Source organism: Camponotus floridanus, unplaced genomic scaffold (assembly GCF_003227725.1).
Source record: "Camponotus floridanus strain SB8 unplaced genomic scaffold, Cflo_v7.5 scaffold4, whole genome shotgun sequence".
Taxonomy (NCBI): Eukaryota; Metazoa; Arthropoda; class Insecta; order Hymenoptera; family Formicidae; genus Camponotus; species Camponotus floridanus.
This window is the reverse complement of record NW_020229547.1, coordinates 642,571-657,097: the sequence shown is the minus strand read 5'-3', so window position 1 is coordinate 657,097 and position 14,527 is coordinate 642,571. Positions and strand designations below refer to the sequence as shown.

The following is a 14,527-nucleotide window of genomic DNA, read 5'->3' as shown; positions in this document are numbered from 1 at the left end:
ACATATGATATATTTTGCTTATGACACATAAGAGATCAAAGTTCATCGAGTCGATTGCAGATCTCTTGGAAATAAAACGAGAATTACATTAATATATTTCTTTATTCCACTAGTTTTTATTATATATGAGATTTTTTATCACATATAATATTGACCAGTATTACAATCACTTAAAGCTCGCTGTGATGCTGTACCTAGCTTTAACATTTCTATTTACCTAGCAATCACTAAAGATTAAAACACTGTTAAAAGAAAGTTGAAAATTAAATTAAATTAAATATTGATATATATTATACTTTGCATACACACTTCTTTTTCCAAAATATACTTATATGAAAAGCCTTAAAGAATCATTAATCATTATTAATGAATATAAAATATTCAATAGTTATCAATATAGTAAGTGTAGATAAATTTGCACTAGTAATATAATTATAAAATGATATCACTCTTATTCAGTTTGTTCTTTAAACAATAATCAGAACTGCTATGTAAAATACTGCATGAAAATCATATCCTAAGTAGCACACAATGTGATAACGAATTATTTTGCATATTTTGCATTGTATGGAACTGCTACTTAATAGTTAATAATAATTTATGCTAACTAGAGAGAGTAATGTGACATATATTATATGTAGTACAAAAAGTAGTTAAGCTAGAGTTTAGTGCCTACACAATATATCACATATTTTTATATAAGATATAGGGTTTAAGGCCTATTTACATACTTCCGAATTGGGGATCCGATTGGAGTGCTTTCTTGATCATATTTCTATTGTTTTACATCCGCTGTAACTCTGATAGAACGGATCTATCGCGGAAATATATATATCGACCTTATAATGATCGATGTCGAATCAATCTATCATTTATCTATATTCTTCAGGAAATACAGAAGATATTCTATTTTAGAAGTATAGGCGCTACAATTCCGTAGTAAAAACAAACAAATGTTTCTACTTTAACAAAAATAGAGAGAAAGGAGGGATCACAAGTATTATATAAGTATTATTCAAAAAACTTATTATATATATTACTCTAACAGTCTTTATCAATACTGTAAATTAGAATGCAATATTTATATGAAAGCATTCACATACATTCAATAAATATCCACAGATAGATATACAATCAGCTATGTATCTTTATAAATATCCACTATCAACAAAAAGAGTCATTCAAGAAATATAGAACAGCATATATATTAATACAGTGATTTCTATTTGCTAAAATTAGCGACCCAAAAAATGCATAAATTGCAGATTGTACACAACAACAGATTTTTATATATTTCCTCTTCTTATTTTTTAGAAATATCTCTAAAAAACGCAGAAATCACATTAAAATTCATTAAACTATATTATATTTAGAGTAATATTAAACAGAGATATTATGGACTTACTTCTGGATAATCATCTCTTCTAACATTAGCAGGATAATAATCGACGATTAATGGACGTGGCCGTTGGCCAATACCAGCGGGTTGTTGGAGCCCACACGCTTGCTCCTCATTCGTAATCACTGTCACTAAAGTGTTTATAACTTTTTCGTCTAACGCCGACATAGCTTTGCTCGGTGCTTTCATACGCCTAAGGAATAAAGCGTTCCACTTCTGCCGCAAATATAAAAACAATTGGGCCGTTTCAGGATCAAGCTTAAACACTACCCAATCATCCAGTTTAAAAATAGTTCCTTCGTGAGATTCGTCAACCTCTGAATCCGATTCGCTTTCCGGGACAGCTGTCAATATTTTTATACAAATATATATCTCATGTTATGATGACAGATTATATATAAGATATGGATGCGCTGCTTACCTTCAGTTTCACAAATTATATTCATTGGTAATCTAGCTGGTCCACTAAATAGCGCTACAGTTAATGGGTTAACGAGTGTGACGACTTTCACGTGACAGAAACGTCCTGTACGGCTCATCTCTTCATAAATGAGCCAATCACATGGTAAAGTTTGTACATTAGCTGCGTGTGTTTGAGCGGATGTCATCCTCGGAGATTTAGGATAATCTCTCAAGGTGGACGATGGATGGAAAAATACCTTAACTTCTTTTCTATAAAGTATAAGCACATATAGAAACGTTACAGATTATTTACATATTATGCCAGTTTGTTAAATACAATACATACTGCGTTCGTAACTGCATGTGTTCTCGATCAGCTCGAATTAAATTGGGATACAAGCCCGCGGTCAATGCTGCTTTCACAACTGCCCAATTCTCTGAATTAGAATTTAAATCCCGAATGTCTCCAGGACTCCTAGCTCTGACGAATCCAGATGCGCGCAATTGACCAAGTAGTTGCGTACGCATTCCGACCACCATCTCCATCACAGGAGCGGAGATAAAATTCTTCTCGCAAAAGGCACGTTCCTTGCCGGCCGCTCTAGCATTCTGCCAACCTTGGAATGCTCGCAATACTACCATATGGTCCGAATACGTTCCAGTGGCAAATTTTTTTCGTGCCGCAGTCAAAGCTCTCTTTTGCGATGGTTGCGATGGTAGTATAAAAGGATCTCTATAATCAATTGTTTTGTAACATAATGAGTAATTGTATAAAGTTCAAATTTGTATGCATTGTGTATGTATCCATATGTATACTCACTTGTATGCTAAACTACAAACGATTGTCAAAATGGGATCTAAGCATTTTAGAACAACGGCATACAGTAACATCTTCCCGAGTCTCGGTTCAATCGGCAAATCTAGTAAATGACTTCCTAATTCAGTGAGGTCTTCCCATGGATCTAGCGCATCGATTGTCTTTAATAATTGAACTGCATTTCTGGTCACTACATTAGATGGTGGCTCTAAAGCTTTATCCAAGAATTCAGCTATAGGTGTGTTTCCCGGTGTTAAATGTTTCGTGAATAAACACAGTTCTTGTAATGGTAATCGTAGAATCTCAGGTGTTTGGTAAAGCTGCATATTATTATATCGAACCGAGGAAAATAGACGATAGCAAATTCCTCTCCTACATCTACCTGCTCTACCTTTTCGCTGCTTTGCACATGCTTGAGATATCCAGTTGGAAGTCAGCGTACATACGCCCGATATAGCATCAAAAGACTTTTCTTTAACCTTTCCCGAATCAATGACGTAAACAACATCATCGATTGTGATACTAGTTTCTGATATATTCGTAGAAAGAATAATCTTTCGTGTACCCTGAGGACTGGGTTTAAATACTTTCTTTTGATCACAAGTCTGCATATTTGAATGAAGAACATATAAATTGTAACGTAGGTTCTGATTCATTCTTTTCTCTTCTGCATTTATTCTTTCCCTCATTGTTACGATATCGTCATATCCCGGTAAAAATATTAAAATAGAGCCAGGAGGCATTTTTACATGAATGTAAAAAATTAATTCTAAAAGTAAATTGTAATCTATATTATCATCGTTAAATGTATGATGATATACATCGAGCAATAGTTTATCTTCCTCAGAGAGAGAAGTTGTGTCCGTAACGTGTGCTAATTCATTATTTGGTACCACGCAATCGTAAGTTTTCATATAAGCTTCAATTAATTCAGCACATTCAGTATGATTCCTGCTCTTTGCCCAGTCTAATGCGGTATAATCATTAACGGCTCTCAAATGAAGATTCGCTCCTAGATTTAAAAGTTGTTCGGTTGTGTTTATGCAGCCTCTAACAGCAGCAGCCATCAAGGGTGTTATAGAAGTCTCAGAATGCTGATAATCCACAGATACATTTTCTGAAAGTATAAAATGCAAGAGCTGCGCAAAATTGTCCTCTCTGCCATTTACCCAAGCATCAAAAATACTCTTATCCATTTCTTCTATTAGCCAAGGTTCTAACTTAACTTTCTCCGGTATAGGATCATTTTGTTGAGCTAATATTGGAGCAGGCAACACATTTTTTTCACTCCTGGTGTTTCTATTAGAATGCTGGGGCTTATATTGTTTCCAAGATTCCAAAGTTTTTTGTTTATCTTTACATTTTAAAAATTCCTTTTTTTTTATGAGCATTTCCTTCGTCATATAACCAGTCATTTTCAAAATATCCTCCAAGAAATATACATCCACATCGTACGATCGGCCTGGGACGTTGATGACAGTACATTTATTAAAATATTTTGCAAAGATACTAATATCCATTGTAGCACTCATAAGTATCAGTTTTAAGGAACGATATTTAACTAACGCATCCTTTAAGGCTATCAAAAGAAAATCACAAAATCTATCTCGTTCGTGAACTTCGTCGACGATGATATGCGTGAGCGTAGTTAGAGCAGAATCACCACCCATTAAAGTTCTAAGTAGTACTCCATTTGTACAATATGTCAAAAGAGTTTTTGGAGCTACTCTACTTTCCAGTCTTATTTGATATCCGAATGTCTGACCGATTTTTTCGTCCCTCTCAAATGCCACTCTTTCTGCTACAGATACAGCTGACAAGCGCCTAGGTTGCGTGCAAATGATTCTACAAGCTTGATGCTTTTGCTGATAATGTTCCAAGATATACTGCGGTACTTGTGTAGTTTTACCGCATCCTGTTTCACCCGCGATTATAACTACTTGATGATTGTTCAATGCATTAATAATTTCTTCTCTCGCACTAAAAATTGGTAAAGACTTGCGGAAATGCAGCACATCAAAATTAGTTTTTAATTGAGGTACTTGTGGTATGCTATTATTCAGCCTTCCCATTGTCTTAGTGTTTGTATTTACTGCAACAATAAAGATATTCCATGAAAAACTAATTAATGGCTAAGTTTTTATATCAATTTATAAATACATGTAACATATAGTAGTTAAGTATTTCTTATCATCTTCAACTATAAATAATTATATATAAATAATTAATGTACTTGTCATCAATTAATTTTATACATACCATCATTATTAAGAGGACGTTCCCTCTCAATTGGAGGAAGCAAGTCTTGACATTCTTTGTGATTTAATGGAAAAGACTGCATCAAATTATATATGCTTTGCTTCGATGGTTTTCGCAATTTTATCACAGCATCAGCTTGAACTATTGTTGATCCTTCTCTTTTATATACTGTCAAGAATCGGTTCATACCTTTTCTGCAAAAAAAAATACACAATAAAAAATCTACTGAAAGGAAAATTAACTGAAGAAATGTAATCGCTATATTCAATAAATGTAACATTCGTCACACTTGACTGTACCCTCGGCTTTTGGATTTGAGACCAAGTTCTCTAGCTAGTTCATGAATGTAAGCTCTTTCTTCTGCTGTGTACGAGGATGGAAACTCTAACTCCTTTTGATCTTGAGTCTCTAATAATTTTTTTATAGTTAAATTCACTGCTATTCTGGTATCCTCCCCTATAGGACGATGTCTTTGCTGTTTTCTGCGTGGCATAGTGAATGCTCAGATCACCTGTTATCAATAAATCAACACGTTGATTTTAGGTTAAAAAATGTAATGTACTCTGCAATATATCCAAATAAAAACTGATTACACATCAATATAAAAAAATTATATTTATAAAATATACTCAAATATATTGAGGTATTTAATTTATAACTGATACACACAAAATGGATAGTAAATTGAAGGAAATAGAAATTCTCTCACTTCTCGAAGGTCGAAAAATTTGAACGATCGCATCGTCTCAACAGTTCTCCAAAAGGAAACAAAAAAAGAACGTTAAGAATCTGCTTACTTACACTCTTATTACTTTAATGCAACACACGCCGGAGGTCATGAATTTCGCTCCGATATGATAATTTGTGCTGATCTCAATGTTGCGAAATACACGTGAAGTTGTGCCAAAATTATGTAAAAGCACTCACTCGCTAGATGCACCTTATACGAGAATACATTTATCTCATTAGAAAAAATTTACAAATATAATGAAAGCCAAAAACGGAGAAATAAATGTTGATCAGTAGCACTGACAAGATACTATTAAAGACGGCCAGCCATATAAATTTTCGTCACAAGCAACTGGGCATTGGGCTCGATGAGGTAATTAAAGAGCGATGACATTACCAACCGTTTTGATCGCACCGAAAATAATAAATATGAATGTTTTATTCTACGAAGAGACATTATTTTATTATCGATAATGAAAAGTTCTACATGCTCATACTTAATATATATGTGAAAAATAATAAAATAATAACAATATATTATAATGTAAAAAATTAGGATTTAATTAAAAAAATATTTTATGAATTATTATTTGTATTTATGCTTTGTATTAGTTAAATATATTACATACATTATTTATAATTAAGTATTAATTATAAAATAAGAAAGTAATAATGTGTAGCACTATATATATAATATAAAAAATAACACATAAATGACTTAATATAAAAATAATTTTTATGTAAATATTATAATTCTTAAACATTATATTTCTTTGCTAATTATTTTTTATTCTAAGGAAAAAAAATCTATATAGTAGAATAAGGGACATTTTAAAAGACGAGAATAATAATTTTAAGTCGGTTTTTAGTCGTCCTTTAAAGATATGTGTTGTCTGAAATTCAACGAATTTTAAAAATATCTCTTAATATTTAAACCGTTGCATCCAATATTTTGAAAGCTATTTTTCGCAGTTTTTCGTATGATGTTTTCGAAATACTATATCTGTAACTTTCTATTGAGCGATCAAATGATTGTAAAAAAATTAATTAACATATTGCTAATAATTAGAATGATTAGAATTTTTTAGAAAAAATACGACTAAAACTCTAGGAAAATTATAATAGAATAGACTTTCATTTCGAAAAGTATTTCATAGATTGTTTTAAAAAAATTATTAATGCTACTAATAATTAACACTTTTTAAGAAATAAAATTTCTTTAGAAAGAGAAATATTAACTTTACCAATAAAGATAGCTTAACAAATTATAATAAATATAATAAGAATAATCTTTTAAGTTTTATTTGTTGATAGTTTTAGAGAGATGCACAGAAATTTTTTTCTTCTAATTATAAATCGAAAATTAAAAAGAAATATCAGACAATGATTTGAAATCTTGTAAGCTTTTTTGAATTTTTTTTCAATGTACTTTAATAAATTTCATTTAATTTTAATTTTATCTTATTAATTATATGAATATACGCGAAAAATGGTTTTTTATTTTGTTTTAATAATTGAAAGATTCCACAATATATATGAATATTAAATATGTTGCAAATATTAAGCAGATATTTTTAAATTTAACATGTCGTTAATATTCTTAATCTTTTAAATAATCTCACAATATATTATTTATTATTTATTATTTATTATTACATAATCCATGCCTTGCGGCTTTGGATGAATTTTGGATGAACACTTTTAAATTTTGATATATGATAATAAATTTATGATTCTTAATAATTTCTTAAAAGTTTTTATCATTATTACACATACATATGAGTATAAAATTTTACATTCTATTTTTGTTAAATAATGTAGATAGGACTTCTCTTTTTTTTGAGATTTTAATAGAAGCTTTTTATAAAGGTCAGGAGATGATGTATAATTGAATAAGAATATAACTGAATGTATAATTAATAATGATGTTTAATGCGTGCATTATTTGTGTGTAATTACCAAGATTGTGCAAGTATGAAATAATGCGATGATTTTCATAAAAATTATCCTAACAATTTTGATACTAATTTATATTGATAACTCCTTTTGATATATATTATAAAGATGTAATTTTCAATCAAATATGTTTTGAATTACGGCGTTCTCTTTTGGTTTTTAAAATATTTAATTTTAAAATATTGTAAAAATAAAAGTTTTAGAAAAAGAGATTTAACCTCAATACTTTTAAACATTAGTATATGATGTAAATTCATTCTTAATAATTTCTAAAAAAGTTTTTATCATTATTGTGCATACATATGAGCATAAAATTTTATATTCCATTTTTATTAAATAATATTGATAGGACTTCTTTTTTTGAGATTTAGTAGAAGCTTTTTATAAAGGTCAAGAGATGTATATCTTGAGTAAGAACATAACTGAATGTATAATTAATAATGATATTTTAATGAGTGCATTATTTGCGTGTATAATTACCAAGATTGTGCAAATATGAAATATGCAATAATTTCCATAAAAATTATCCTAACAATTTTGATACTAATTTATATTGATAATTTTTTTTGATATATATTATAAAGATGCAATTTTCAATAAAATATGCTTTAAATTATATGGTGTTCTTTTTAAGTTTTTAAAATATTTGATGTTGAAATATTGTAAAAATAAAATTTTTAAAAAAAGAAATTTAATCTTAATAATGTTTACTTTAATAAATATTTTAAATTTATGATTCTTAGTAATTTTCAAAAAATTTTCATTATTATTGTGCATGCACATGCACATAAAATTTTATATATATTCTGTCTTTCTATATAATATAGATAGGACTTCTCTCTTTTTTTTAAATAAAAGTATCTTATAAAAATCAGATATCATGTATGATTGAATAATAATATAATCACATATTTTATCAACATAGTTTTTTCATAAAAATTAAGAAGCGGTTATGCATGCTGTTTTTCTTTCGCGTAGAAAGATACAATTTTCATAAAAAAATAAACATATTAAATACATAATATACTAAATAGTAATACATAAATAGTAATTTTGCATAGAAAAATAAATGCACTAAATACGTAAATAGTAGTATTTCAACTACTAAAATAGATCACTACTTGTATTGCTCATAGTATTTTTAATGAAAGTGCTTACTTTCAAGTATATGTATTTTTTTCATTTAATTTTCTACTGTTAATCAAAACAATTATATATGCTAAGGTTAGTTAGTCTTTATAGTATTTTGTTGGTGCTTTAAATAAAAAAATATATCGATGCTTGTGGAACAGTACATGTAATAATTTATTTATATATGCCAATGCAATTATATGAAAATATTATATAGGCTAACAAATTAGTTCAAGATTAAATATTCTAACTTAACATATAAATTAGGACCTCAAAACAAGAAAAAATTATCGTCTGAAGGTATACCTATAAACGATTTATTAAGAGATATTATTATCTAAACATTTTCAATATAAAATTTTATAAAATTATTGTCAGGTTATCAGAAATAAATTAATAATGTTTCAACTACTTTAAAATTATTAGAAAATATGAAAACTGTAACATAATTATAGTAAATTTTGTTCAAAGTGATGGCCTTGAACATTGGTTCAATATCTTTCTTCCATGACATCAATAGTAAAACGCCATTGGACAGCTGTAATTGTTTTATATATAATGTAATTGCTTCAATAATTCTTCTTTTTAAAAAATTAAAATTAATCCCTAAATTTTTTTCAACAAATGTGACAAAAAATTGTCACATTGTTTTATTACATTTTTTGATTAGTAGTTCAGAGTTATTTCTCCTAGAGGAAGAAAGAAAAAGAAAAAGTTGACACGAGATAACTCGGCCGTGTCAGAATTTGCAAGACTAGCCGGGACGAGTATTCTCGGCCGCATCAGGGAAGGCGTTAATATTATTAGCCTTCAATAAATCTTTTATTTAAAAGTTTTTTTAAAACTTTTTGTTTAGTAGTCGTATATAATAAATTTATCATTCCTAACTTTCCTATAACTTCAGTTGATGTATCTCTTAAACAAAATGTTTACGAGCACACCTTCAGAGGTGTCAAATTTTTTCTTATTATGAGGTCCTAAATTTATATATTAGGACATCCTGAAACATCTTGTATATACAGACACACATATACACAGCTAATTTTTATATGATATAATATAATTCTAAAAAAACGAGAGAGAGAGAAAGAGAATACCTAAAGTAGGATTTTTGTTGATTTAAATTTTGTTGATAGATTTGATTTCCTTTATTGAAAAATTTGATTTTCTTCCTTTAAAGACAAAATAGCTAACATTAAGTTATACATATAAAAGAATTTTAAAAAATAGCAAAGTAAAAATTATCATTTGATATAGCATCAAAATTATTATTTTTTAGAATCTTGTAAAAGTAATGCATTTTAAACCAAAACATTTTACCTTCTTTTTAATCTGAAAAATTCTTAAAAATTTTCTGTGTGAGATTTGATATTTCAATAAAATTTAATGCATTTACTTTCCAATTTAAAGGACGCATTATGTAAATTGTGTTTTTTTAATTATTATCGTATGATTGGGTGGGGAAGATATAATAAAAGTGTCCACATCATCTATAGAAGTAGTAGAGCATTACTGCAAAACCATACTATTTCGCTGTTATCATTGTTTAATAATGCCATTTATAAGTGTTGTGTTAATTGTATTGGCAGGTATTGTCATAAGTTATTTCATCTCGAATTACTGTCACCGACGATCTTCTATTAAAACGGTAAACACTCTGCCTGGTCCAAAAGCATTTCCATTTATTGGAAGTGCCTATTATTTTTTTCTGCAGAATTCTAAAGGTAATAATAAAGAAGATAAAAATATTTATCCAAAAATTAATTACCGCTAAATATTGTTATTAATTCAAAATAATAAAATTTTGATAAATTACCTTATATAATAAATATTTTTTAGAATTTATAAATATTATATCTCAACTCGCAAGAAAATATCCATCTCCATTTAAATTTTACATGGCTAACAAATTATTTATTGGAACATGTGAATTTGATCAAATGCAGGTAAAAAATAATGCCTATATATTTCAATATAAATATATTTTAATTGAATGATTCAAACAAATTAATTTATTTAGGGAATACGTATATAGATTCCAAATAAATAATAACTCTCTATATCTTTATCATAATTTATCACTAATCTAACCAAAGTGATTTTCTAAAGTACATGAATAGCCCAAATATCAAGTGGTACAAGACGAACAATAAAAATTTGAGAAATAAAGATTTTAGCGTTTGTTTTTATCATAAGTATATAAAAATGATTTAATTATGCAATCTGATTGACTCTGAAAACAGATGAATTTAGTATAATTCTATGATTACATTATTTGTATCTCAAATTTGTTAATAATTTGATGTCAAGTTTGGGTCGACTGTATCATTTGACATCTAAACTACTCATGTTAATTGTCTGAATAACATAACAGATATGTATTCGAATTATTTAACAATATTTCATATAACATTGTAGATAATCTTACATAATAGTGAAGAGAAAAATATACAATATAAATTTCTTGAACCAATATTAGGTAAAGGATTACTCACAGCACCTGGTAAGATATTGTTAATATAATAAAATTTAAAATAACTTCTAATTAGGGCTGCTATCCATTTTTATCGGATTTATCTTAGTTTATAACGTTGTTAGCCCAAGACTGTTCGTAGTGATTTTATAAAATAGTCCAGATTTTTAGCGGTTTTTTCCAAATATGCCGGCATGGAATATTGTCGCAGTGTGAAAATGTCAATCGAAATCATTGACAACAGAAAAAATAATATTGTAATAATCATTTTATTATTATTATTATTATTATTATTATTAATTATTATTAATAATTCTCAATAATAATAATGATTATTAATGATTATTAATAATGATTCATAATATTATATTAATAATATTATAAATATTAATAATATTAATTTTTCTTTATAATATTTAAATTACATAATAACATAATTAAAACAACTTTTATAATTTACTTGTATTTCTGTAGTCATATAATATTTTTATTTATACTTCGACAGCAATGTAGCAAATTTAAAATTATTATTACTTAAATTTTTAACATTTTTTATTATCATGATTTTTATTTGTATATTATATATTCTTTTTTTTTACTTTATCTTCTTATATATTTATTTCAGTATCGACATGGATTAAAAATCGAAAAAAAATAGCACCGAATTTTAATACAATCGCACTACAAAACTCTTTTAATGTATTTGTCGAACAATCTGTAATATTAACAGATCAATTAGAAAAGATTGTGTTAAAAGAAAATAAAATGATCCTTTTAAATCAAATATCAAAATATGCTCTGAATAGTGCGTGCGGTAAGATTAAATATTTCTATTTATTTATAAAACGTCTGTATATATATATATATATATATATATATATATATATATATGTATGAATGTATGTATGTATGTGTATATATATATATATATATATATATAAAATAATTAAAAAAAAAATCGTACATAGTTGTGTTATACATTTTATACATAATCTTTATGCATATGCTTATCTTTAACATCTTATTTGTGTGACGCATCTTATAAATAGTCCATAAATTAAATAATATTAAATAAAGATGATATAAAGATAAAATTTTTAGGAGTAAAAAATTGTCATAATTACAATAATTTAACAATAGCAGAATTAAATTTATTTCATTGAATTAATTATAATTATAAGTTTGCATTTGAATTAATTGTAATATAAAAATTGTAATTATAATTGCATTTGTAATTGTAATTGTAATTGCATTTGAGTTAATCATAAATTCGCATCAAAATTATAATATAAAAATTCATATAAAAAAGCTATATAAATTCTTTTCAAGAAAACCTGGAAAAACTCCAAATTTATACACACGATCGTTAAAAAAATTATTTTTAAAAAAAATTTTAGTTTAATACAAAGTAATATTATTTCATTATCCACGAAAATCTGTTTTATTTTAAAAAAATTATGATATGAAAATGTGTCAATTTGCAAAAAAATTATATAAACTTATATATCTTTCTTGCAAAAATATTAATATCAAAAATATTGCAAAAATATAAAAATTATAAAAATTTAATAAAATAATACAAAAAAACTTTGTTATTTATTCATATTATATGTATAATATTGTATTTCATTTAGAAATGTCTGTAAGAGAACTTTCTTTATTATAACGATAAAAACATATTTGATTGCCATGTAATTTAATCTGTATAATCTATTATAATTTTTATGTATTACAAATTTGAAATTTGTTAATAAAATATTTTATTATGGATAGTAAAATCTTTTATCATATTATTCATGTTACTTTATTACAATTGATATAGCAATACAAAAATCTTTTGTATGAAATACTTATGACTTTTAAATTTTTGCAGTATTTTGTAATATTATAAATTTAACAAGAAATATATATAACTTTAAATAGTTTTTTAGCTTATTTGCTACATTATAATTTTTTATATAAAAGAAATTTGTACAGTAGATGATAAAATAATGTTTGTTTTAATAATGTTTGTATAACATTTTTTTATGTATTATTATTTTTTGTAAACTAATACCCTTTTATACACGAAGTTTTTTTGTGTGGACAGTGCATTTTTCTACTTTTTCTTATAAAGACAATATTTAAAACTTTTAAATTTAGAAAGACAATTGTACATTAATCTTTTTTTAGTAATATTTATACACAAATTATTTAATTAAAATCATCTTATTTATTAAATCTTAATAATGCATAGAATGATTAGATTTCTAATAAGCTTATAATTAATGGCGTTAATTCATATTGTATAAAAGAACAGAAGTTTAAACAATATATAAATTATCCCATCATAGAATATATAAAATGTAGATGTCCAATCATATAAATATAGAATATGTATATTGTACATTTGTATATATACCGCGAAGTAACTTATCGCCGATAAGCTTTATCCAAAGTGTTCAAAATAGTGACTGTGCAGTAGGATTCATATCATTTTGTACAGAAACTTTTTACATATAATAAAAAAAATCGTACGCCAAAGAACATATACAATAGAGACACATGTAATGGAAAAGAACGAAAAGCAACATGATGATTATTAAAATATTTCTTGAATAAAAACATTAGAATTCTACATCTCTTTTCGTTTATTGAGTACATAGAACAAAAATAAACACTTTCTTTATAATGAGATCCAAGCTGTCGATTATAACTATTAAGATTTTAAATGGTAGAACTATTACTTTGTGAGATCCAATAATCTATTATTTTTGTAACTGGACGATTCATATACATAGTTCGCTTCGCTATTGCTACGCGTAATTTAGTACGAGTTATTATTATATCTTTTGATTTTTGAGTTTTTGTATTTTATATATTTTACTTTTTAGAAGATTTTGATAATAAGATATGTTATAAAATATTATTCAAAATTCAATATAAATAAATTTATACTCAGGTAGCAAGATAACATCTAAAGAGACCTTAATGACGTACTATCACTTCATTAAAACGTTACTTTAAACGTCATTTGACGTCATTCTGCTACCTGGATATGTAGAGAAAATTGAATACTAAAAATAACCAATCTATAGTTAATTGTTATTTTCAAGTATTTTGTAAGAAACTTTCATTTTCTGTTTAAAAATTTCGTATTACATTTGTTTAACGAATATATAAAATGTATAACTTAATATTATTAATAAATTAATGATTATAAATCGTGATAGTTATAAATCTTGATTAATTATTTTATTTTTCATGACATTATAAAGACATAATGACGAATATCAAAGTGGAATCCTTATCCAATGAAATCAATCAATATATGGAAGCAATAACGAGGTAAAATAATTTTGTTAGCTCTAATTTCTTACAA

At 26.3% G+C, this 14,527-nt stretch overlaps 1 protein-coding gene across 2 annotated transcripts; it reads right to left on the bottom strand.

Moving 5' to 3' along the window:
- Positions 1 to 388: 388 nt before the first annotated feature.
- LOC105248815 (3'-5' RNA helicase YTHDC2) lies at positions 389 to 5,965 on the bottom strand. 2 transcript variants are annotated; one of them, XM_011253819.3, is made up of 8 exons: positions 5,679 to 5,965; positions 5,177 to 5,388; positions 4,878 to 5,071; positions 2,622 to 4,710; positions 2,148 to 2,534; positions 1,821 to 2,071; positions 1,406 to 1,743; positions 389 to 1,322 (listed from the first exon to the last, which is right to left on the bottom strand). In XM_011253819.3, the coding sequence occupies exons 2-8, from the start codon at positions 5,368 to 5,370 to the stop codon at positions 1,311 to 1,313; spliced, it is 3,465 nt and encodes a 1,154-aa protein (XP_011252121.1). In that variant the 5' UTR covers positions 5,371 to 5,388; positions 5,679 to 5,965; the 3' UTR covers positions 389 to 1,310. The 2 variants fall into 2 exon arrangements, with proteins under 2 accessions (XP_011252121.1, XP_011252122.1); XM_011253820.3 differs by lacking the exon at positions 5,679 to 5,965 and adding an exon at positions 5,587 to 5,672.
- Between the last annotated feature and the right edge of the window lie 8,562 nt (positions 5,966 to 14,527).